This window comes from Triticum aestivum, chromosome 2B, assembly GCF_018294505.1.
Source record: "Triticum aestivum cultivar Chinese Spring chromosome 2B, IWGSC CS RefSeq v2.1, whole genome shotgun sequence".
Taxonomy (NCBI): Eukaryota; Viridiplantae; Streptophyta; class Magnoliopsida; order Poales; family Poaceae; genus Triticum; species Triticum aestivum.
Window position 1 is genome coordinate 811,689,959 of NC_057798.1, and position 23,306 is coordinate 811,713,264.

Genomic DNA, 23,306 nt, shown 5'->3' on the forward strand with positions numbered 1-23,306 from the left:
CTCTCTGTGAGAATAGAAGCAGTCAGTTAAAGTTCTGGTAAACACAAGTTCCGGTACAGAAAGGAAATGCTTCTTCAAACAAGACTTTCGTCAAACATGGCCAGTTAAAAGTCGAAGCGAGTGGCAGCAGGTGCACGTCCATGGTGTGTTTAGCGGTGGCTCAGGGCTGGAGGCGTGGAGTGCTCGTCGCTGCCAGCATTTGTCCTTCTGCCGATGATTATCTTCTTTGCAAACTCTCCCTCTTCTGTCTCGCATTTAACAAGTTGCCGGTAGTCTTACAATATGTGTGTGCAATTAATCAAGTGCAGCGTGCCAACCAATTATCAAGTAAGTAACGCGGTGGAAGGACAAAGAAATATATGTAAAGAAAGAATGGAAAGAGAGAAGAAGGGCATTGGACTGGACTGGGTAATAAGTCGCAGAAAATCTTTTTTTTGCGGGTAATATTTTTCAGGCTAATCTAAATGGAGTTGCAGATGTAGTGCCTGCTCATCCATCCATGGTAAAAACAAATTCCGCACCAAAACACACACACATTCAGATACAACTACAGCTACTGACTGAATGAATCTTGTTCCAAACAATGTTCATTGTTCATGCTAATCCTAGTTTACTCTTTAATGTACACCCCATATCTGAAAGTGCAGCTTTCTAGCTACAAGCCATCAGAATCAGACCTGAACAGAGCATTCAGTTTAACCTGTGGGTGGCATCCTGAAATAATGTACCTCTGTAAACATATACATCCCAGATCACTAAAGTAGTGATCTAAAACGTCCTATATTACTTTACAGAGGGAGTAAATAGCTAGGTAGATAGGAACGGCATGACCAAGGCATTATTACTGTCTTCCAGCTTCCAAGTGACACAGCTATGGGTAGTTTCTCAGCTGGCCTGTCATCTACTTTCTCCTTGAAATTGAAGACGGAAATATTGTCAGCAAAGCAATTTGGTAAAAAAAGAGAGGAGAGTTTGACGCAACAGACAGGTGCGTACCTAGTAGCCTCGATGTGGTGTACCCCAGTCATCATAGCCTCGACGTGGTGTACGACACCGTGTGATTCCAGTTCTGGGTCCAGCCCTGACAACACATCCACAAGTTGGCAAGTTTGTTCTAAATGTTGCCTGTATGGATTAAACATTGGAACTAACAAGCAGAAACAAGACATAAAGTACATGTAGGTGCCATCAACAACTAAGTCCAAAATACTTTAGTGATGACGATTTAAATTGGATTGTTTCTGCATGCATGAGTTATATCCCGTATATAGGGAACTTCGAACAAAAGCGATAAAAAGACAAATGGAAAACAAATGTTAGCACAAATACCTTTGTCGGGATCTTATATTGATCTGATTCGCTTCCTTACATTTCGGGCACATGTGTATCGTCACCTGCTTTATTTCTGCAACTGCCTTTGCTCCACCAATTGAAACTAGGTCTGGACAATCCTGAATCGCCAATTCCTCAAGTGAAGCAAGATTACAGCGCCAAATGTCGCCTGCGATGGATGTTATACCTTTGCACCCAGCAATGCTCAGCGAGGTGAGGGATGTGAGGTTTAGTAGGCAGCTCGGAACGTACAGAGAGATATCCCCACATCGCGTTAAGTTGAGCCTTTGGAGAGATGATGGCAACACCAATCCTCTTTGCCAGTTGAGATTTAGGCACTCATAAACCACCAGATGATTCAGATGAGAAAAACTCCCAAACCTTTCACCTGGCAGGGACAGTAACTCAGGACAACATTCAACGTCAATTTTCTCAATAGCAGGTAGATATTCTTGTGTCAGGAGGTCGTCAAGGGTTGACAATTTATTACAGTGCGAAATTTTTAGGACACCAAGGCACGAGAACGCTCTTATGCTGCCAGTTCCCGGATATGTGGAAAGGTCAGTGGAGCCCACAATAGATGCAAGAGATCCACACCTAATGTGCAACTCCCGTAGGGCTGGAAGACTCCACATTTCTAGTTGGATGGACGTGACAAAGTCACATACTAAATAAAAGAAGGTGAGGGAGCAGCAGTCAATATTGCGAAAGAGACCAGAACCATGGAGATAGAGCTTCTTAAGGGACGGCGATACCAATCTTTGGGAGCAGCTATTTGGACACCGGGCCACATGCAGTTCTTCAAGGAAATGAAAACCTCCAAAATTGTCAGTTGGTACTGATGCTAACATCTCGCAATCTTCAACTCTTATTTTCTTGATGGCTGGTACATAATCTGGATGCAGAAAATGCTCAAGACTTGATATATTCTCGCACCCATCAATGGTTATGTCTGTCAGGGACACAAAACTACGAACTGCAGATATCTCATCTATTGTGCCCTGCGAGAACATGGGAAATGATATGCTCTCGAGTCCAACACAGTCTCCAAAAGTAAGTGATTTTAAGCTTGGTAAGTTCTGGGGCTGAAAAAACCAGGTTGGTAGCGAGACACACTCATAATTCAGGAAGGATAGAGACTTGAGACTGATAGGAGGTTGCAGTAGTTGAGCCACTTCTAACTCATTGTTCTGGATGATCCGAGACTCTGGGGAGCTGAAACCCCTACCCTCCCCCCTCCCCGTATGCATATTCAGTATCAACTCATCAAGATATTTCTTGTTCTTCAGTACAGCTTCCGCTGCATTCTCCTTACTGAGCATGTGAACATTAGTTATCTCCAAGTCTCCACGAAATTGGTTTAGGTTCTTCATTAACCTAATTACTTTTCCCTGCTGATTGGCTGAATCAAGAGTCGTGACATCCCCAGCATGATATGATAACCCATGTAATTCAAAATTCCTTAAAGAGACCAATTTCCAAAATTCATCGGGTAAGCTTTCTAGCATGCATTTCTTGGCATCAAAAACCTGTAGATTGTATAGCCAACAAAAAGTTGAAGGAATCCTCTTCAAAGGACAATCCCTTGAGATTTCAAGGTGCCGAAGATGCTTCCAGTTTCCAATACTATCTGGTAACTCACTTGTAGAGACAAAAGAAATGACGCGCATATGCATAAGTTTAGTACACCAGTGGTCCATTATAGAACATGTTTTTTCCCCTAAATCCTTGGCACAAATTAGAGTACGCAGTTTTGTGTACTTGCATAGTCTCAACAGGCTGGAATCGTGAAAGTCAGTGCTATGGTATATGTACATATGACGAACATTCTGGGGAACTTTATCAAAATCACTATAATTTCTTAAGATAAAGCAGTCATGCTCTGAAACCTTTTGTGCCATGTCATGCATCAAGTCATGTATTACGTATCCATCACCACTAATTTCTTGAAAGAAAGACCGTGCTACAAGGTCTTCAAAATACTGACATGCAATATGTTCAACTGGAATACCACCATTAGATTCCACAAAGCCTTCTGCCACCCAAAATTTAGCTAAGCAATCCTTCTGAAAAATATAATCTTTTGGGTACACGGCACAGAATGCAAAGCATTGCTTCAAATAGAATGGTAAATACATGTAGCTCAACCGAAGGGCAGGCAAAATGTCCGTATCCTCTTGTCTCAACTCCCACAATTCACTCTCAAGTATAAAATTCCAATGCAATGCTTTAAGGTCCATGCTTAACATGCGTCCCAGTGTTTTAGCAGCCAAAGGAGAACCCTTTAGTTTAGGAAGTATTCTTCTACCAATGCACTCTAACTCAGGATAATTGTTAGAACTCCCAGATCCAAATGCGCACGATTTAAAGAAAATCCAAAAGATATATTCATTTAGACCTTCTAACAGAATGGGCTCCAATGTGCGCACCCCCTTGGTTACCTTTTGACATCTGGTAGTGACCAACATCATACTTCCCTCTTGGACATTTCTAAAAGGTGCACAAAAGCTCTTCCAAGACTGCCCATTTCCCTTCAAGGCATCATCCCAGATGTCATCAAGGACTATCAAGAATTTTTTATTTTTCAGATGCTTAGAAAGAGCATGCTGAAGAAAATCCAGATTATCACTTGTCGCCTCGTTTCCAGTACAAGATTGTATAGCCTCTTTAGTCAACCTCTTCACATCAAAGTCATCAGAGACATATATCCAAATTATCAGCTCATAAAAAGCCAACACTCGTTGATGGCTGCAGAACAATTGGACTAAAGTGGTCTTTCCAACACCCCCAAGTCCAACTATTGGTAGAACAGGAAGAATCAACATTCTTGAATCATTACTAACTTGGTTGCTTGTTGATCCATTGATTGAACTAGTTGCTCTCTTGCGTTTTGGATTTGTAGGTGCAGGAACATATCCTAATAGCTGCTCCAGCTCCTTATCACGACCAAAAATTTTGGTTTCATTTGGCAAAGAGGTGGTCTCCGGCCTGACTAATTTGTCAAAGCGTTGTGTAACTCCACAAATCCCCATATTCTCCAGATGACTTGATAGAAGATTCAATCTTGATTGGACATCACTCAGTTTGTTGAAGTTGCCTTGGATGACGGTATCGAAGAACTCCGTGAAAGGAGATTGGCTTGCATTGCCTTCCACTTGCACCTTCTTCTCGTACCATGTGAACTCATCAAGAAGGTCCTCAGCCTCAGTCATTGCATCATTGAGATTAGGAAGGAGTTTGGCCACACCATGTTCGTGGCTTCTCCACTCTGCTTTATCAATGAGGTCGTACATTGCAGGTAGAGTATCCCTCAGACTTTGAAGGCCACTCTCCAGCTGCAAGACATGATCCTCAAGACTTTGCTCTTGGGGGCCACTCCACCGGGAGTGCAGAGATGAAATGGCAGATTTCGCCCACTGAAACAAAGTGACACATTCATTGATGGCAGTAACGATCCCAGTGGCAGATAAGCTCATGGTGGCTGGTCAGTCCTGCAATCAAGCAGTAATTATTCTCTCCAGATGCAGTTCCATGAAAAATTCCTATGAAGTTAGTTTTGACGGATGAGTTAATGAAACTTCAGGAAGTGAGAGTAAAGTTTCAGCATGTCTCTGCAACTGTTAACAAAGGAGGTGCCCTAGAAATCATGTACGCGAAATATACACCACCATATTCCAATTCAAATGAGATGTACTCACATGCGGAACAGACGGAAAAAGCCTGGGGAGGACCGTGCACATTAAAACTGAAACACGAAGAGATGTCCCTCATAACACAGCGTTATGCTTGCTCTAGCTCTCTGTTTTTGAGCTTGCTGAAATTTTCCTTGATTTATCTTCTTCGATAAATGGTTTGTTTTAAAGCTAAAATAGGTTTAGTCTTCTTCGAGAAATGGTGGATTCTATTTTTAACAACAGACATGAAAACAAAAATGGGGTATGTGCAGTGGAGCGCAGAAGAAGAAACAAAGGAGCAGGGCAAATCAAAGGTTGAAGCTCACCTGGATCGGCGCTGTTTGCCGACGATGAGCGACTCGCTATCGAATGGGCGGCCCCAGCTGGAGGAGGAGAGAAATCCTGGATGGGTCTGACGTCTGGGAGAAGGGAGCCTAACAACCACCTCTTGGGAAGTTTCAATCCTCACATACATACATACATACATACATACAGCTTGTGGGCGGAGGTACCAAGGCATGGTCGCTTTGTTCGCTTCTCCTTGGATGACAGCATGTGTTGAATGTGTCCGTAATTCTGCTGCACACCATATTTTCCAAGTCTGACACGGTCGCGAAAGCGAATGAATCAAATGCGGAGCAAGCCGAATACTAACATCTCGATCACCAACATTTTGAAAAGTGGAACGACAATAATCGAATGGCAAGACAGACAAAATAAAAGTGTTAACCCTGCAATGCATACCAGCTATTTCTCATACTCCCTGTGATACTGTACTAATTTTGTTGATTCAGTCAAATGGAAGCTGGATCCTGCTGGTTTATCTGTTTCGTTACTTCCATTGAGTGGACACAAGTGAGGGGAGGTTGCCATCTGGCCGCCCGGCGAACAAAACAAGCTAGCGAATGGAGTTTCGCCAAGTCTCCGTTCTGAAAAGGCCAGTAAAAGAATGGCCCTATTCCTTTGTCTTTGGAGGGGAAACTATTCTATACACAATGAATAAAAATTGAAACCCAAATGCTTGAAAAATGTAGAGTAGGGAGGACTGCTAGTAGAGGTTCTCACTCTCGGAAGCAGTTCACATTTCCTTCTGAAATAATCTCTTCAATCTTGAAAGCGTCTCGTTATCATTTGAGTTGCGTCCATCACTTCCAGATACCACACTGCACCTCAAAACTGACTGCCTGCTTTTATTGTCCAAACAAACAACTAATCTTGATCATCATTCATCAACACTGACAGACTCTTGTGACCTGGACATTCAACTTACGTTGTGCAGCAGCAGGCTGAAATAATCATCGGAGTTTGAGCCTTGCAAAATTGCAACATTTATTAAACTAGCTAGCTATTATTTCCTCACTCCTGAAACTTGGAACACTTCTTCGGTACAACCCCCACTGGACACGTCAACGGTTGAGATTAGAAGATACCCCTTCGTGAGGATAAGTGAGTAGGGGTAGGATGGGAAATTAAGTTTGGGGCGGCGTACCGCGGCGTAGCGAGGCGCATGACCGTACGTGGCCGTACGGCCTGCTGTACGCCCGTACGTGGGCGGTGTACGCCGCGTGAGGAGGAGGGCGGGCCCGCAGGTACTAAACCCTAATTAGGCTAATACATTAATCCGGCGCGGTACGGCGTGGGAATCCATTAATGCTGACGCAGTGAGACGTCCCGTCGGCGGCGTCGGTCCGCGGGCGGCGCCGATTCACACGCCACCACCCGACGCCAACACCGTTAGTGAACAAAATGTACTAGAGTGTCATATTGTACAGTCCAGTGCCGTTGACAAGATGCCCCGATTGCCCGCGCATGGAGCCTCTGAAGCATTTGACTTGCGTGAAGGAGGAAAAATGGCAACCGTGGGCGCGAATAAGAGAATATATTCAATTATTTCTGATTGTATTGCATACTCACAATGGACCTAAGATTTTATTGATTTGACTCAGGCAGTTTGAAGGGTGAATTAGCTTGGGGAACAACCAATATGAAGCTACATACTTCAAGCGGACCATGACTTTCTCATTGTTGCAAGTTGGTGCCCTCGACAAGTAGTGGGATCATAATTTTTGTAGCCATATCCATTGTTTGAGTTGCTCTAATGTTTGCACCGGCGACACATTGCCAGGAATCACTTCTCTGTGTTTTTTGTTGTCGCAGACCGGCCAATTCAGGTAAGAGTACACCCTAGCTAACCGTCTTGATTTGTAATTCCTCATAATCTGTGATGTTCTAAGTTACAATAGATATGGAACTAAATTTGTCATATTTGGCTTCCAAAAACAGGAAGTTTGTGATTTTTGTGAGATATGAGATAATGCTGTTTTAGCACACATGCTATTTTAATCTAGAGAACCCAATTATATGCATGATATTCCGTTCACTTCAAGTGCAGATTTCTTCTCACAATTAAGTCCCCCTACATGAATGCAACGGCCAGTGATTTTTTTCTACTAGCGTCAATCATTGGCATGGTCCTTTTCATTGTTCTTTAATAGTCTCACGTCCACTATTTCGTGCATCTATATTCCCACATCTAAAATGCTACATGTATCGTAAGGCTTATAATGCAAACATTAGCATCACTGGCTTTGTAGTGAGATTAATCATTATATGATGTCTGAATTATCCCCATTGACCTACCTGAACTATCCACACCAGGCCTATTGGTTTTGCAGATTGGTCTACGTCAATTCAGTGTGAGGTACTTTTTTTTGTTGGTCGATCCATGATTTCTGTGTCTTGCTGATGTTATGGCTATTCCATTTAGTTTTGTCAGCCTACATTGTGTGAAGAATGAGTTGTGCCACCTTTTCATGGTGGATGAAAGGGAAGGTGCATGTTAGTATATGGTTAAATTGAGCTTGGCAGTAAATGGTTGGTTTGCCTTTTCTTTTTCTGTTCATGTGGTTCCTGGTTTGTAGGCTCCAGTGTTGTGTTATTTTAGATGGGGGTGAGCAGGGACCTTTCCCCCTTTTGTTGGATAGAATAAAAGGGAAGTTTTATGGTACTTATTGCATGAAGTAAGACAAGTTTTATTTTGGCATCAATTAGTGCTATATAAGTGAATGTTATGATGAAATCTGCACGGCCAGTATTATTTATTCTTCGATTCTTGGTTTGCGTTCCTGATCGAAGGTGATTTCATACATTTGAACCATCTCCAGATTTAGTGCCCTGTGTGTTGGTTCCATGGTGAAATCACCCAATCCTTGGGGTGTTTACATTGAGGTTTTTGGATGCAGGTTACACATGGTTTCGGTACCTCATTAGCAGCTGCTGTCCCATTTTTCTATGTTCAGTAAAGAGCTCTGGACATCTATTAAACCAAGGTTTTCTTCCTTCCAAACGTGTGCACATATTGCTAGCAACCCAGTCTACACTCTTTGATTAGCTTCGAAACAATCTTGTTTTACCTTTACCATACAGTGAATGAAATTAGTTGTTCGCCATGGCGCTCCACCGTTGTACACACTAAGACGAAGCAATGGACATCTTAGAAAAATATAAAAGATTGGTCCTTGCTTTTGCCTTGGTGTTTTTAATTTCTGTTTATGCCGTTTTGTTTGCTCTATTCTATTTGTGTGATTATCCTACAATGTTCTTTGGAAGTTGGGGTTTGTGATAACTCTTTCTTGAAATTTGGATGCAGGGTTGCTCCAGGCAAGGTTCCATACCCAGAGCACATTTTGATAAGTTTATGGGACATAATTATTTACCTGGAATTTATTGAGATCAAGGCAGCGAAATATTCCTTTCATGTTGTGGACCATCGTTTCGTGGCTTGGCAGATGAAATAGACAAAAAATACAGAGATTCATCCCGTGAGTGGAAGTAAGCTGCGCTATACTTACAAGATTAGGCCGTTCTATAGTATACCGAGTAACTTCAATGGCTAGACTTACCTTGCAGGTAATTAGCTAAACACATGTTGTATAGATTCTCTTTTTACTGTGATTCGTTGGCAATATTGTCTACCATTTTTACATGAATGAATCTCCTTCCCTATATTTATTGATGTGATTAGTAGCAACAACCAACTCGAAGAGAACCTTCAGACTTACCAGTACAATGTCCCGCTTGCTTTACTTTGTGATGAACATAGTTTCCAGATTTATTTGTGCATGGTGGCATTCTGAATATTTTGTATACCGGTAGCTTCAGTTCTAACTATGCTTTTTATTTATTCCAGGGAAATAGCTACAGCGTCTTTTTGGAGTGAAACTGCTGAAGCTTTTGATGCAGACAAACTCGATACAGATTAGTTGCAGGGTCTTGTGGTTGCTCTGTTATAGGCTGCACATATAGAAACAAGATTGTAATATTAGCTCCCTTTAATTGTCTTTTTCTGGACAAGCTTTTCCGTCATGGTGATACATCTCTTATACTAACAGTCATGGAGGGATCTGATCTGGTCAAGATCTCCGAGCGCTCTGCAGATCAGGTACCTGACTTGTTTGGATTCGGCAGTACAGTCTGATAAGAACAAGTAGTTAGTTATAATAAGAAAGGGGAAAGAGCCATTAGAAAAACATGGAACTGAGTCAGACTTATTTGTTTAGGAACATGATGTTCAGCCTAAAATGGTGTTGGTGCTTCGTGAAAAGTTTCGCCAACACCATTTTGACAAATAGAAAAGTTGAGTACAGTAGCCGTTGGACTGAAAATAATATAGCAAGCCACAATAAAACAAATAACATATTGGATATCACACTGTCTTATGACTGAATAGCAGAAAAATATGTTGGCAAATTTTTAAAAGCATGGTTATCATTGGTTTGGTAACCAAGCAGGGAAATAGTTCCAAAAAATAGACCAGCTTAAATAAGAGTGCATTTTTTTTTATTATTTCATGAAGCAGAGAGTATTTTAATAAGCTGTAAGGTACTAATTGTTTTCCTATGTAGCTAAGTATGAAGATGGGGCCTCAAAATTTTAATACTACTTTCTTCTGCTTTGAATTATCATTTTGATTTTCAACAAATTATTGCTTTCCGGTAACTTTATATTTCTTATTGTATTTAGTTCGTGTCGATTTGGGTATTCATGCATCATACATTTCAAATGTTTAATTGCAGTCATTCTCCTCATCAACACTCACGAAAAAATGGCCTCTTCTTCCAGTGCCCAAAGCAGCCACATAGCCATATGCCTCGTCCTGATTCTCCTGGTTGTTAGCATCCGAGAAGCCTCCGCCGTCACGCCTACCGGCCAGCGATGTGAAGGACCAGACGGTTGTCAGTAAGTACGCGCTATTTCTGCTCAAAACTATTGATTTATTGCATCAATGTTACCTCTTCAGTACAGTTGTGTTAGCTCCTTCTGTTACTATCAATTCTGTATACTCTATATGTATTTATCTTTTTGGAAATTCAGTTTGCCTTTTTTGACGCAGGATTTAGTGGGAGTTAAATCTCCAACAGTTAGTTATAGTGAAATTGCAAACAATTATGTGGCTTCAAAGGATCCTCAATCCTGGCACGCAAGGTTTGTTAGTTACCCATAACATGCAATAGTAATTTCAGTTCAGTCTACGTGTCCGCATTTGGGTTCATATTGTCAAGTTGATTGCTCCTGATCAACTTCTTAATGCTATTTGTCATCCTTAGGTGAAAGTGGGAAAGTTGATGCTGATCTAGAAAGTTTTTTCTGATATTGATGATGTGGAGGTACCTTTATTCATCCATCTTTGAACATGTTTGAGCCTGGAAAAAGGACCAGATAGGTTATTCATTATCTCTAATTCTTCATTAATTTTGTAGGTTCATGGGTATCGTCACAATGAGGAAGAGACACAGTAGAAAAAGATAATTTGGGAGGAAATGAACAAAGAATACCTAGAGGTAGGTATTGTAACTCTAGCAGGATGTGGTTCTTATTCTCACAATAGTGTGTAAGTGTTACTGTCTGCTGCTTTATTTGACATGAAAAATCCGCTGAAGTCAGCATCGCGTGCCTGAAAATCTACACGTTGTCAAGTACACTGACTGAAAGTGTACGAGTAGTCAAGTAGTCTGACGAGAGGGCATTTTGAAAGATGTTTGCTTGTTGTAGCTGTACGCTCTGATGCGATTAAGCTTTTTCATAATATAATCGTTGAACAGCGGTTCAAAATAATAAAAATATGTTCAGCAGGCTGGCATTGCTTACATGCAGATTTGCTATACAAATGGTAAACAACAACGAGAAAAGGGCAGTGTACCAACCTGGCACCGCCCAGCCACCACTCAGGCCTCGATTGGAATGTCGTTTCTAGCGCTTTTACACCTGTAAAATATACAGACCACGATCCGTCGTTTTGATTCTCAGCTGAAATTAGCACACGGCCGGTAAAATACACCTGTAAAACAAATACAGGTGTATAAAAATACACCGATTCCAAGCAGGGCCTCAGGCGGCGCGCCAATGGCGCGCCCCAACCTCTAGTATGGAGTATGAAGGGCTACTAGTCTCTCGATCTCCAACGCCGCCGCGCCGCCGTGCCGTCGCCCCCGCCGCACGTCGGCCCCGTCCCCGGCGCCCTCGCCGCCCCCGCCGCCCGTCGTCGTCGTCGCCGCGCGCCCCGGCCCGCCGCCCGTCGTCGTCGCCACCCCCGCCGCGCGCGCCCGTCTCGTCGTCGTACGTCCCCGTACTTGAACTACGTCACCTTTTGTTGAGTATAATGTTTGTTAGGAAAGACAAGATAGACTAGGATTTGTTCTGGCTTGTCTTGTACTCCAAGTAGATGATTGTACTCCTATATATATGCCCACGAGGCTCAAGCAATATATGAACAATTCCACCAAATCCCTCTCTCCCTTCTAACAACCTTCACGTGACAAAACGGACAAGGTCTGAAAGTTCGTGCATGAATGAGGGTGATGCTAATGAAGGTGACAGTTGAGAGTCAATGAACAATGTGTTCTCACCTGATAGAAGTCACCACGAGTTATCTGCACCACCTCCGAAGAGGTTCAAAGGCAGGCGTACGACGATGGAGAAGAGGTGGACAGCTTGGCGTGCAAAAGGCATAAAACGGCTAGCCAGGCAGTGCTCACTGCCATTTAAGCAAAAATTGTTTATAAGCACTTGACGCTTGTGTTGGCTATCTATATATCAGAATAAAAATATGCTCTTTTGTTTTGAATTGGTGTTTCAATAGAAATTGATCCCATGTGTCACATAGAATTAATTTAGATTACTATTTAATGTTTATGTCTGTAAATACGTGTGTGCTTATTTAATGGAATTGATTGACTTTTAAATATATATATATATATATATATATATATTACTCGATGATTCCAACAAAACATATCTTCCGTTTAATCTTGACATTAGGGCGGCGCTAGGGGGCTGGTTAGTATAAATATTTGAAAGCGACGACCTAGAGTCTTCGCATAATGACGAAGGCTGCAGAGCTTTAAATACTGTGCATTTAAAGTGAAACGTGTGCAGAGAAGCCGGTTTCATAGTGTCAAAAGTCTTCTTTCGTACGCATAAACAGTGATACCAATTAAATGTTACTCCCTCCATTCTACAATGTAGTGCCTATAGATTTTTATGAAAGTCAAACTTTGCTAACTTTGACCAAGTGTATAGAGAAAACTCTCTACATCTACAATACTACAATACCAAATATGTACATTCTGAAAATATAACTCACGATGTATACAATGATGTGCATTGGGTGTTCTAGATGTACCTACTTTTCTCTATAGATATGGTCAAAGTTTGTAATATTTGACTTTTGCGAAAATCTATAGACACTATATTATGGAACGAAGGGAGTATATCATATGTGATATTTGATTTTGTTGGCAGCTAGTTTCCGAACGTGAAGCTAACAAAGATAAAGTTAAAAATTAAATGTGAGCCTGTAAAGGTTTCCAGCACTAAATTCAGCTATTAATGGCCTGTCAGATGGGTAGTTGGGAGTTAGCGGATGAAAGGGGGAGAAGGACAGGAGGCTGTCAATTTGTCTGGACGAGGGGAGAAAGCGCGTTGAACTGTTCAGGTGATATACCACACTGTGAAAATGAATACTAGACGTTAAAATGTGTGAATACGACGGAGCTAATAGGAAAATGCACTGGAGCACCCAGGTGCTCCACCCATGCACATCTGTACCGTTGCAGCACATATAGATTCGGACCGATCGAATTAAATGCGTTGTATTAAGCTTCGTATCCCCGGAATACTCGTTCCGAGCTAACTCGTATATGCATGTGCTTTCGTACGAGCTGGTCCCACTTGTAAGAGCTATTCTGTTCAGCTCACGGTCCACCCGACGCGCATTGAAGTAGACGGGCTGGCTGATATCTATGCCGCCCGATCACTGTTCTTCTTCCTCATCCTCTATCCGTTCCCCATTGTTCTCCTCTCATATCTAAACACTGCGACCTCTCTGTACCGGCGAGATGTGTGCCTCATCCTCGACCTCGCATTCACTCGCCCCCTTCCTCCAAGAGCAGGCTCCTCTCCCTCTCATCCGATGCCCGTGGTGCAACAACGGCGATGTCGAGTGGTGGATTTCCTAGACACCAAAGAACCCCGGGAAACACTTCTACAAGTGCGAGCACCACTGGGTTAGTAAATCTACTTGTCTCCCTTTATTCAAATCAATTTTTCGATCCAGGTTTTTTGGCTTGATAAATCTGCTTGTTCATACTTAATCCCGATCCGTCACCGCCTCCAACACCACCCACCCGTCACCGGTGCTCAGGACGAAGCTCCGCTGCCACATCGCCCCCAGCCACCGACGGATCCGACCACCAGGCCACCCCACAAACGGCCCGATGAATCCAGGTACTCGGAAGCATGAGGCCGATGGCCTATCACTGCAGATCTGGCTCGGGCTGAGACTTAGGGGATGAAGGATGGCGACCAGACAAGCACCGATCCGGCGAGCTCTTCTCCAAATCGTTTTCTTTCCTCATTTTTCTCTCTGAAAAGTTTCCTCGATTTTTTTTGTACGAGGTCAGATTTGTGGTGTTCAAATCTGTTTTTTTTCGACGAGGACAAATCTAGGAAATTAGCGGGGTTTCCATGACTGTGATTTGCAATTTTCACCTTCAGAATTTGGGGTGAACTGTCCTGGTCTTATCTGAAATTTCGGTGATTATTCAGTGCATTTTAATCCGTGAAATTCCACTCTGTTGATGGATCTGTAATTACAATTATTTCTTGATGCATCATAGAACAATGTCATGAAGTATTATCACTGTCAGTGTTGTAGATTTGCTGATGGATCTACTGTCTTGGAATGTATTTGCTGACGAATCATGTTGTCTAAAATGTACTGTATGTGATGATGGTTAATCAGTGCATCAAGATTCACTGTCAAGTTATTTTTTAGGAATTTTGTATGAGGGGGCAGTGATTTTTCGTGTGCATCGATGGGTCTGATAAAGGGAGTTCAGCTAATCAAAATTACGCAGTGAATTAATTTTTCTTGCCAGCATCTGTAGTTGTCAGTACCCATTCACAGCGTTCATTCCAAGTTAATTACTAGCTAATTAAGTACCCAGAGATCATGATCGTTAATGTAAGCTTCTCTTGCTACATTTCACTTGTTCCCTGAACCTATGATGTCTCTAGTTAGCTGATATGTAGCTGTCAGAATGTATTATCAGTTTTAGGATCAGGGCTTAGCTAATTAACGATCCAGGAAGCTTCGCACACTGATTTTCTCTGCAAGCTTGGCCCCTACGGTCTGCGTACGAGACCCGATGAATTTCTTAGGCTCCAATTTGCAAATGTGTTGCTGATGCGATGCACTGTCAGTCCTAACCACTCTATTGTTTCAAAAATTTAATCTTTATGCCTGCATCGTTGTCTTCACAATTTCACACGGAAGTACTACTTCCAATATTCGAAGCCATGGCATTGATGATTGGAACCAGGTCGTCTAAAAACATTGAAAGCAGCCATAGCAGTCTCTGCTCCAGTACACAGTCAATAAATCCATGGGCCCGCTTTCTTGTATTACTTTGTTGTATATCCAACGTATCTATCCTGCTGAACTGATTTCATCATTTAATGGCTTGATCTGAGGAGAGTAACGGCCGGATAAGATTTCGGTGGGTGGAGCACCTATGTGCTACAAATCCGCGTCCGGAGCTAATATAGCTAGTGCGAATCCCAATGCTAGTGGATGGGATGGATTACAGTGAGGGGAGTCGCCGAGAGCTCCTAGGCATTTTTGGTAACATCATGGTCTATATTTCCACAAAAATTAGTGAAACAAATTGACATGCATGATTGATGAGGTGGCATGATTGCGTGGATAGATTAGTGCACGAATTCACGGTCAGGTGTCCATTGTGCTTATGTGGCTCTCGACCCAGATGGAAACTATTTCGATATTCATGCAAATGAATCGAACGGCATCAACTCCGTGCGGGCGTGTTGATAAGTGCCACACGTGTGGGCGTTATCATTCGTCATATATTTAGCAAATATTACCAATATTTAGGATTATTTATCCATATGGATACAAGGAAAAATAATGTTGTTTTTCCTTGCAAATAAAAAAGTATTTAATTCATTTCCTTTAGTTTGTAGATATGCATTGCCGCATTTAAGGAGTAGTACTTTATTAATAGGACAATTGATTAGCATGTTGAGGGCGTCTATAGACCTGAAAAGTGTCCCCTATATGATATCTTTGTTGGAGAAATATCTTTAGGCACCGCATATAGTTGTATGTGCAATATAAAAGGAGGATAAACCAACAGGGTGGCACGCAGAAATTCTTTTGCACATTCACAAGATGCAGATGAGAAGTGCCACCCTATGCTTCCTCATCATACTTGTGTTACTTGGAAGTTCTACTCACGCAGGTTATGTGTGTTTCTCTCTTCTCATTCCAGATATGAAAGCTAAATTGATATTCCCTAAGAACACTAATGGTTATTAGTATCTCACATGGTTAATTTTTTTTGTTGCAGAGAACTGCAACACTCACGAGATTACACTTGATGCATGCGTGAAGCCAATTTGTAAGTTGGCATGTCTTGCTTCCTACGGGAAGCATTTGAGGGAGTATGGTTGCACAGGCAGCCCACCAGTTATTTGTGTTTGCTATGTATGCCATGATTAGACTATGTAAGATGAATGTGCTGAGGATCATCAGATATGCTACATAATAAAATGAGGATCCTAGAAATGACATCTTTGTTCTCCCGCGTCCTCTCCATGTCCACCTTGTTTATTGGAATAATTCTTCCGCTAGTAATGTTGAATTGTGCGACTCTGTTCATGTACATCCACATATACCAACAATAGAGAAGCTCATGATACTACATATGTTAATTCGTGTGAGAAATAATGCGTAAAGCTTTAGGATATCTTACTAGTTTCATGACATGTGTGCCTCTTCTAACCTTCCTCTTCTGAGAAAACTAATGTACCTATCAATCTCTTCAAAGAGAGAATGATCAACTAATCCCTTGCCAAGGATTGCTCGGTAAGAGAATGATCAACTAATCCCTTGCCAAGGATTGCTCGGTAGAGAATTTCTTGTTTGTAGAAATAGGGATTAGGGATTACCCATGTGAATCAAAGTAGCGCTCAGATGTGCTTCTTCCACAAGCTTCACAATCATCTGGAAATGCGAGTGGTATATGTGTGGACGCACCGGATGTAAAACTCCCGGATCCATATGTTCATTTGGGAGAAGTGGTGCGGTGGTCAAGATCAACAGCATCTGCTCTTGTGTCACAGTTTGGGGCAGGATTGTAGCAATGCATTATCAGTGTATTACTTACGAGTAGTAGGCAGGCTGACGCACTGATGAATCTATCAGTTAGTCATCAGTCCCTCGTTGTCTTGGAGTGAACCGTAAACCATCGATTAAACCTGAAGAAACAATGTGTAGTCACTATACGTACATAGCAAATAATCTGCACACGTACACAACCTGAATAAGCTAAGAGCACATGCAACAGTTGAACCATGAACCCAATGAGATTCGCTACCTACGTACATGTCATGTACAACATTTTTTTTTTGAGACAAGTCATGTACGACATATAAGGCCTGACCCCAATAGAAAATTAAGTCTGACCCCATCACATGATTAGACAAATAAAAAGCCCAAAAGCCCAGGCATCTTCGTTACTAGTACTAGATCAATACATGTACGACATCTTTAAAAAAAAGATCAATCAATACCTGTACGAGGAATACACGGACGACAGCCGCACGCCTCGTCGCTTTCCAACTCGCCTCGCCTCTCTCTCCGCCGTCTCGCCCAGTTTTCGTTAGGCTGTTGCTTCGGTCCTCATCTCGACCCCGACGCCCGACGGCAAATAGCGTCGAAGCGCTCCGCTCAACTGCAGTCTGATTCGAGGCAGTAATATCACCTCCACATCTCTTCCCTCTGTACGTTCTACCCAATCTAAATCTAATAGCCTAGTACGGAAGCTTTTTGCCCTAATTTTCTAATTCTTATTTTCATGGACTTTCATTGATGCAGGCTATGGAAAGATATTTTTTCAAGAAGAGAAGTCGATCACCTGACCCAGATAATGATGCGGGGACATCGAGGTCACCCGTCAGATGTAAGCAAACTGCATCAAATGTCGTTGCGAGAGTCTCCCAAAGCCTTCTATCCACAAAGAGACTAATTTAGATGAATTGCCCTACGATCCGGCTGATCGGAAGAGAATTTCGGAGTACACAAGAAATCCTAAGAAGCAAGATGAGATTAGGCGACCATATTTAACAAGGGGACCTTACAGGCCGCCGTCTACTTTTGTTTATCCACACAGGGACATTGGAGGTACTCCACGAAGATTTAATCCAGACTGGTTTAAAGATTATGGTCGTTGGCTTGAGTATAGCGACAAGGTGCATAAGGCCTTTTGTTTGTATTGTTATCTTTTCAGAGATAATAATGAGAAACAAGCTGGGAGTGATGCATTTGGAATTAATGGTTGGAACGGTTGGAACAAGAAAAGTAGGTTGGATACCCACGAGGGTAAAGGTAATGTTAACAGCTTTCATAATGTAGCAGTAAAACGGTGTTATGCTTTGATGAATCAAGGTCAATCAATTCGGGTAGCTCTCGATAAGCAAACTGATCTTACAAAAAAGCAAAATCGAATTCGGCTTAATGCTTCAATTGATTCTGTTAGATACTTGTTGCATCAAGACTTGACTTTCCAAGGCCATGACGAAACAGAAGAGTTAAAAAATAAGGGAAACTTTCGAGAGTTGGTAAAAACTTTGGCAAATCGAAATGATGATATACGGAAGGTAGTTCTTGAGAATGCTCCACAAAATTGCAAGTGTGTATGTGAAGATATTCAGAAGGAAATTGCCAACTATTTTGCCAAGGTAACATCATCGTTAAATTATATTTCCTACTATTTTTGTTGTCTTACAAGTTACACTAATCTCTAATGATGCCCGTATTGTTTTGCACAGATAAGTTTGAATTTTATTATTGAAGAAATTGGAGGTGATGTGTTTAGTTTGTTGATTGATGAAGCTGCTGATGTTTCTGACAAAGAGCAAATGGCAGTTGTTTTGAGATATCTTAGCAAGCATGGATTTATCATTGAACGGTTAGTTGGAGTAGTACATGTGCAAGAAACATCGGCAATATGTTTTCAGGCCGCACTTCAAGAATTATTCACCGATCTTGGTTTAAGCATAAAACAAGTCAGAGGACAATGTTATGACGGGGCTAGCAATATGCGCGGCGAGTTCAATGGCTTGAAAGCAAAGATTTTGCAGGAGAATAAGTCAGCCTATTATGTGCATTGTTTTGCTCACGAACTCCAGTTGGATGTTGTAGCTTTAGCAAAGAAGCATGAAGATATTTCAGATTTTTTCTACATGATCTCCATTTTATTTAATGTGGTTGGAGCTTCTTGCAAAAGAAAGGACATGATTAGAGAGAAACATCGAGAGGATGTAATAAAAGCCATAGGTAGTGGGCAGATTAGCTGGCAGAGGGTCAAATCAAGATCAAACTCTTCAGAGAGCTAGTGACACTCGTTGGGGCTCACACTACAGAACTCTCTCAAGTCTAGTGAAGTTGTTCCCTGCAGTCATGTCTCTTCTGAAATATGTGGAGAAAGAAGGTAAAAATGAAAAGAAAAGTCAGGCGCGTGGTCTTGTAGCATATTTTGAGACCTTTGATTTTGTGTTTTATTTGCACATGATGTTGCATATATTAGGAAATGCAAATACTTTGACATTCTTTACAAAAGAAGGATCAAGACATCCTAAATGCCATGTCATGTGTCAGTCCACAAGGAATGAGCTACAAGAACTAAGGGAGAATGGATGGGACTCACTGATACAGAAGGCATATTCATTTTGTGAAGAACATCACATTGATAAGGCGGACATGCAGGAGCAATATATCAATCGACACAAACCAAGACAAAAAACTAATAAGACAAACCTCCAGCATTACTAAGTAGATTGTCTTAATTCTGTTATTGACTGGCAACTTCAAGAGTTTGATGACCGTTTCAATGAGGTAAATTCTGCATTACTTGGTCACATGGCTTCTTTCAACCCAAACGATGGATTTGTTGCTTTTAACTTGGATAGCTTAGTGAAGCTAGCTGAGTTTTATCCAGATGATTTTGATTCAAAAAAATGGATGATCTTGGTCCTGAACTGTGCACTTACATTGATAATGTGCGAGCGGATGAAAGGTTTGCTAATTGACAGGATTGCTGATCTTGCGAAGTTAATGGTGCAGACAAATAAACATGTTACTTTTCCCTTGGTCTATCATCTTCTAAAGTTAGTACTGATATTACCAGTTGCAACAGCATCCGTGGAGAGATGCTTTTCAGCTATGAATGTTGTCAAGAAAAAGTTGCGCAACAAAATTGCTGATAAGTTTGTCTAATTTGCTATGTGGAGAAAGATATGTTTTCTCCCATTAGTAATGATGATGTGTTTGAACTTTTTAAGGCGATAAAAGATCAAAAAGGGAAGCTCTGAAATGTGAGTGACTTTACATGATTCTTTCACATGATGTCACTTTTATTTTAAACTTGCCAAACTAACTTGTTATTTTCTTCATTGTTTTCAGAAAGATGAGAAGTTGGATCTGAAATATGAAGTTTATTTTGGTACTACTTTTATCTATAATATGTAAACAAGTGATTTTATAATTTCATCCGATCGGTATGTTATGCACTCTTATTTTTTTAAAGTGACAAATATGTGTGATAAGTGATATCATATTCATTGTGCTTTCTTTGACTGATATAATCTCGTTGCAAATTGTCACAAAATAGGACTAAGTTCACTAAAAAAATCACAACTAGTTAGTGAATGAACCCATTGGCGAAAATTTCTAGCTCCGCCCCTGGCAACAACCACAAAATCTCAAGAACATTGACCTCACTGGTTCCTTTAAAGCAACATCAACCATAAATTGCAATACAAAAGAGCAGGCGGGTTATCAATTGTAACTCGGTTCTAATGTACTCCCTCTGTCCCAAATTACTTGTCTTAGATTACCGAAAAAGGCTTTCACCCCGTTATATATATAAAGCACCGATCATTAAGCACCCAGTACAAACACACGCCACCGCAACACACGTACAGGGCAGGATATGTAGGCGCTGAGCGCAGCAACACCACCCCTAGCACTACCAACACGAAGAGATGAAGCTACATATGACAAATCATATGCTCCAAGGCGGCTCCTTCAGAAAGGGTACGACACCGGAGTGCCACCACCGCCTGACACCAGAATGCCTCGGATACGGGCCGAAAACATCCGTGAAAGAATGAAAACTGAAAATAAACCTGTAAATTTTGAATTCAGAACTGAGGCTTTTGTCAAAGGTACTACTGGCGAGAGAAAGCTGGGGAGGTGGCCTATTATGGCGGCAATCGTTGGCATGGTGGACGGTGACAATTCTGCTCGAGCTCGATCTCGTCGTAGATAATCTACAAATCATGGTGCATAGTGCAGGGACGGAAACTACATTCCACTATGATCATTACCATGTGATACCTCTCCAACGTATCTACTTTTCCAAACACTTTTGCCCTTGTTTTGGACTCTAACTTGCATAATTTGAATGAAACTAACCCGGACTGACGCTGTTTTCAGCAGAACTGCCATGATGTTGTTTTATGTGTAGAAAAGAAAAGTTCTCGGAATGTCCTGGAAATCCACGGATGCACTTTTCAGAATTAATAAGAATTTTTGGCGAAAGACTGAAGCCCAGGGGGCCCACGGGCTGTCCACGAGACAGGGGGGCGCCCCCCTCCCTAGGGCACGCCCTCCTATCTCGTGGGCCCCTTGGACACCTCCCGACCTCAACTTCAACTCCATATATACCGTCTCGGGGAGAAACAAATCAAGTAGAAAGTTTCATCGCGTTTCACGACACGGAGCCGCTGCCAAGCCCTAATCTCTCTCGGGAGGGCTGATCTGGAGTCCGTTCGGGGAACCGGAGAGGGGGATTCGTCGCCGTCGTCATCATCAACCATCCTCCATCACCAATTTCATGATGCTCACCGCCGTGCGTGAGTAATTCCATCGTAGGCTTGCTGGACGGTGATGGGTTGGATGAGATTTACCATGTAATTAAGTTAGTTTTGTTAGGGTTTGATCCTTAGTATCCACTATGTTCTGAGATTGATATTGCTATGACTTTGCTATGCTTAATGCTTGTCACTAGGACCCGAATGCCATGATTTCATATCTGAACCTATTATGTTTCCATGAATATATATGTGTGTTCTTGATCCTATCTTGCAAGTGTATAGTCACCTATTATGTGTTATGATCCGACAACCCCGAAGTGACAATAATCGGGATACTTCTCAGTGATGACCGTAGTTTGAGGAGTTCATGTATTCACTATGTGCTAATGCTTTGTTCCGGTTCTCTATTAAAAGGAGGCCTTAATATCCCTTAGTTTCTGTAAGGATCCCGCTGAACACGGGAGGGTAGGACAAAAAATGCCATGCAAGTTCTTTTCCATAAGCATGTATGACTATTTACGGAATACATGCCTACATTACATTGACAAACTGGAGCTAGTTCTATATCACCCTATGTTATAACTATTGCATGAGGAATCGCATCCGGCATAATTATCCATCACTGATCCAATGCCTACGAGCTTTTCACATATTGTTCTTCGCTTATTTACTTTTCCGTTGCTACTGTTACAACTACTACAAAACCCCAAAAACATTTATCTTTACTTTTGCTACCTCTACTACTATTATCATACCACTTTTGCTACTAAACACTTTGCTGCAGATACTAAGTTATCCAAGTGTGGTTGAATTGACAACTCAACTGCTAATACTCAAGAATATTCTTTGGCTCCCCTTGTGTCGAATCAATAAATTTGGGTTAAATACTCTACCCTCAAAAGCTGTTTCGATCCCCTATACTTGTGGGTTATCACCATGCGAAGAAACGCTCAAAATATCAACCAAGGACGGAAGCAAAAGATTAGGAAACCATCTCTTGCATCGAACGCTACAGTTACGGGCCAGCCCAAGAGCAGACCCTTAAAAGAAAGGAAAACATTTATGACCGGTGCGCTCGCCGAACTTTGGGCTGGTTCGTGGGATCAAATTTAATCCACATGACCATGACGCATCTCGCGCGGGCCCACTCTCAACAACGTGAACCCCCCATTTTCCTTCAGGTTCTCTATTTCTCTTTCTGGTATTATTTGCCATGGCCGCTACCTCCAACGCCAGGCACTACCCTAAAAGAAATAGGAAGAGAAAGAAAAGACAACGCCAAGTTGATTGTGAGGGCAGCTAGCCACTGCGTTGGAATCACGTTCATGATGAACTAGTAGGTCGGCCCTCCTTAAGTCGAAACGAGTCGTGCTTTCACTGTTTGTTCTACGTTTTTTCAGGTTTTTTTGTTTTGTTTTATCACCGGTTTTTCTCTATTTTCATTGGTTTGTTCTTTTCTTTGTTTTTTGTTGTTTTCTTTTTTTTATTACTTTCTTGGCTTTCACTGGGGTTTTCTTTTTTTTCCTTTTCTTTGGTTTTGTTTCTTTCTTCCTTCTTTTTCATCATTTTGTTTGTTTTATTTCTTTGCCTTGGTTTTTTATTTCTTCTCCCTTATTTCAGTTTTAGTTTGAGTACTCTTTGTTTCTTTTGGTTTCCTTCTACAATTTTTGTATATGTTGGCAACATTTTTCTAATACATGTTTGACATTTTCCTGATACCAATTTAACATTTTTAAATACATGGTCAACATTTTTAATACATATTTTTAACATTTTTAAATGCTTGATTAAAAAATTAATACATGGTCAACATTTTTAATTTACATGTGTTCAAAAAAATTT

General features: G+C 41.5%; 1 protein-coding gene and 3 long non-coding RNA genes across 4 annotated transcripts; 3 read left to right on the forward strand and 1 right to left on the reverse strand.

The window, feature by feature from the left end:
* Positions 1-655: 655 nt before the first annotated feature.
* LOC123039777 (putative disease resistance protein RGA3) lies at positions 656-4,808 on the reverse strand. The gene is made up of 6 exons (XM_044462790.1): positions 3,272-4,808; positions 2,912-2,973; positions 1,330-2,861; positions 1,020-1,125; positions 846-911; positions 656-730 (listed from the first exon to the last, which is right to left on the reverse strand). The coding sequence occupies exons 1-6, from the start codon at positions 4,806-4,808 to the stop codon at positions 656-658; spliced, it is 3,378 nt and encodes a 1,125-aa protein (XP_044318725.1).
* Positions 4,809-8,127: 3,319 nt separating this feature from the next.
* Positions 8,128-9,428, forward strand: LOC123043000 (uncharacterized). The gene is made up of 3 exons (XR_006418978.1): positions 8,128-8,335; positions 8,656-8,915; positions 9,196-9,428. It is a non-coding gene; the product is annotated as an uncharacterized lncRNA (long non-coding RNA).
* Positions 9,429-13,257: 3,829 nt separating this feature from the next.
* On the forward strand, positions 13,258-14,187 carry LOC123043001 (uncharacterized). The gene is made up of 2 exons (XR_006418979.1): positions 13,258-13,570; positions 13,708-14,187. It is a non-coding gene; the product is annotated as an uncharacterized lncRNA (long non-coding RNA).
* A 1,426-nt stretch (positions 14,188-15,613) lies between these two features.
* LOC123043002 (uncharacterized) lies at positions 15,614-16,155 on the forward strand. Its single transcript, XR_006418980.1, has 2 exons — positions 15,614-15,826; positions 15,935-16,155. It is a non-coding gene; the product is annotated as an uncharacterized lncRNA (long non-coding RNA).
* Positions 16,156-23,306: the final 7,151 nt, after the last annotated feature.